This window comes from Psammomys obesus, unplaced genomic scaffold (genome assembly GCF_907164565.1).
Source record: "Psammomys obesus unplaced genomic scaffold, mPsaObe1.curated_primary_1811, whole genome shotgun sequence".
Lineage (NCBI taxonomy): Eukaryota > Metazoa > Chordata > Mammalia > Rodentia > Muridae > Psammomys > Psammomys obesus.
The window spans coordinates 1240680-1243224 of record NW_026590598.1 but is presented as its reverse complement, the minus strand read 5'-3'; the positions used below and the strand labels follow the sequence as shown (position 1 = coordinate 1243224).

The 2545-nt window shown below is 54.5% G+C and overlaps 1 protein-coding gene across 1 annotated transcript in view; it reads right to left on the bottom strand.

Annotated features, from left to right (window-relative positions):
* Nucleotides 1–1841: 1841 nt before the first annotated feature.
* The window catches only part of Sncg (synuclein gamma), a 4411-nt gene continuing 3707 nt past the window's right edge, over nt 1842–2545 (bottom strand). Inside the window, exons 4-5 of the mRNA XM_055607997.1 lie at nt 2363–2425; nt 1842–2134 (exon numbers count right to left, since the gene is read on the bottom strand). Of these exons, the coding sequence (XP_055463972.1) occupies nt 2114–2134; nt 2363–2425 (84 nt within the window). The 3' untranslated portion in view covers nt 1842–2113. The remainder of the gene's footprint in view (nt 2135–2362; nt 2426–2545) is intronic.

The window sequence follows — 2545 nt, the reverse complement described above, 5'->3', positions numbered from 1 at the left end:
CCTTGTGTTCAGAAACTCACATTCAGATACACACATACACGTATAATTAAAAAACTAAACAAATCAATCAATATTTAACCAAGAGAGAGAGAGAAAGGAGGAGGAAGAAAGTTCACTAAAAGCTGGAAAACTTGTTTTCCCAAAGTTACAGCCCAGCCCACCAGAGGAGGCAGTCTTGAGAAGCACAGGCCAGATGCTGCTTTTTGTTTTGTCAGAGGTGAGCAGAGAGGCTGTGACTGGGTCAAAGGCCAGGAACACTGCAGGTGCCTGCAGGTTGAAGAAGGGTCTTCCTGGAGCAGGCTGACCTTCATGTTTTTCATTTGAGTCCAGAACAGGGGGGTTGGGGGAGCAGAGACCTCTGCAAAGGCACTTGGGAGATGCGAGACTTCCTAGGACCAGGCCTTCTGCTCTTCCTCCACCCTAGTCGCCCAAACTAGCCTTGCTCTTCTAGCCCAGAGAGCTCCGGGTGGGCACACCTCTTAGGTAGGCACACTTCCTGAGTGGGCCCAACTTCCTGAAATCTGTGAGTTGGGGAGAGGAGGTGTGTGCAGGCGCATCCTGCATCTACCCCTTTCTCCTATCCATGGGACCAGTGGCCCTCAGTTCTTTCCTTCCTCCTCATCAGTGATGCCTGTGCCTCAGCCACCTGGACACAAGAGCTTAGGGGCAGGTTGACTGGGCTGTCCTTGACCCCTGCTCCCTATTGCACAGGCTCCATGGGAGACAAGTGACTCAAGCTCTGGCACTGGCACTGGCACCAGACTGGAGGCCTGGGCAAGCCACTTCAAAGTTCTGAACCCAAACTGAGTGTTCAAGACAAGGATGATCCCTAAGAAAGAGTCCAAGGTGAAACAGCCTCATGCTGGCCCCCAGTCAGGCGGGGTGTCTGGACTGTTTTGAAATTTTGGAGGGGCGGGGACTGTGAACTGGCACGGTGGAGACCATGGCAGAGCATGGAACAAGGCCACCTAGCTTGTGCCCAGACCCGATGCTGGTCAGCTCTGGCCCTGGGGCAAGTTCTTTAACTCAGCTCCTTAATTCTTTCTCGGGGCGTGTTTATGTATTCAGCTGCACGACTGAGGATTGAACCTACGGCCTCATGCTTAGCAGGCAAGCATTCCGCCACTAAGCTATATTTCCAAATATACCAATGCCATTTTCTTTTGTTTGTAGTCTCCTGGGCTAGACAGGAAAGGGAAGCCCACCTGCCTGAGGATGCCTGGGGCCAGGTCGGAGGGTCCCTCGGGGCCAGGCTGCTTGTCTCTGCTGTGCCTGCTCTGACTATGGCTGTAGGCTTCGCTAGTTGTTCCAGGGAAGGCGCAAGGTGCCCCGTCCTGATAGCACACAAGCTGAAATTGTAGACATTCTCACCTCTGCCCACCCGAGGCTCCTCTCACACACCAACTGGGCAGGTGGTGGGATCCTGAGGCTCAAACCCGGATCTGTCCAGTTGCACTTCCGTGGACAGTGTCAACTGCCTGTTATCTAGGGAAGCTGAGGGAGAGGCCACCGCCCTACTGCTAAAGACAGCAGGCTATGAGGGGGGACAGTGCCCCGGAAGGCACTGGTTCTAGCAGAACTGGACGTCTTGAAGTATACCTGGTCCCATCAAATTCTGAGGGTTTTTTTTCTTTCTTTCTCTCTTTTTTTTGGGGGGGGGGTTGTAGAGCAGGCTGGCCTCAAACTCACAGAGATCCACCTGCCTCTGCCCCCCCACCCGAGTGCTGGGATTACAGGTGTGTGCCACAATGCCCTGTCAAATGCTGAGTCTTGACTCCTATCCCCTGGGAATGTTCAGAGGGCTTCATGAGCGATGGCGCAGCTCAGAGAAGAAACATGGATGGGAGTGGGGCTCAGGTTTTATTCGGAATCATTAAAAAAAAAAAAAATTCACAGCAGCATCAGATCTGTGATCAGAAGGACCATAGGGCAGAAGGAGCCAGCAGGGGGCGCTGGCGCTGGCAGTAGCGCGGGTAGATAGGCTTGTGGCACTGGGCTACGGGGCAGAGAACATGGGCAACCCACGGGGCACTCTAGGCAGGGCAGTCAGTGTGTCAGATTGGGACAGGGTCCAAGGGTGTCCCTTGGGCCTCTGTGGCTGATTGGCTGCTTTCTAGTCTCCTCCACTCTTGGCCTGGCAGAGAGATAGGGGAGGGAGGAAGAGAGAGACTTGCACCCAGGTCCAGGTCCACAGCTCCCCTTGACCATCTGAAAATGGCTACTTACGGGGAGATCACACAGTCAGGCCCCTGACTGCTCCACCCATATCCCTCCTGGGACTCGAAAGCGAAAACAGGGAGTCTGTACAGCTCAGGTCTCTACCCCAGGACTTTCTGGTGGACCCTGGGAGCCCAGCTCTTACCTCTTCATCCTCCACTTGCTCTTTGGCCTCCAGGTCCTGTGCAGGGGCAGCTTTCAAGTCCTCCTGCAGGGGAGCAAAGGGGATATGAGGCTATGGGAAGATACACGGGCCCTCAGCTGCTTGCAGCCAGCGTTTCCACACACACACACACACACACACACACACACACACACACACACACAC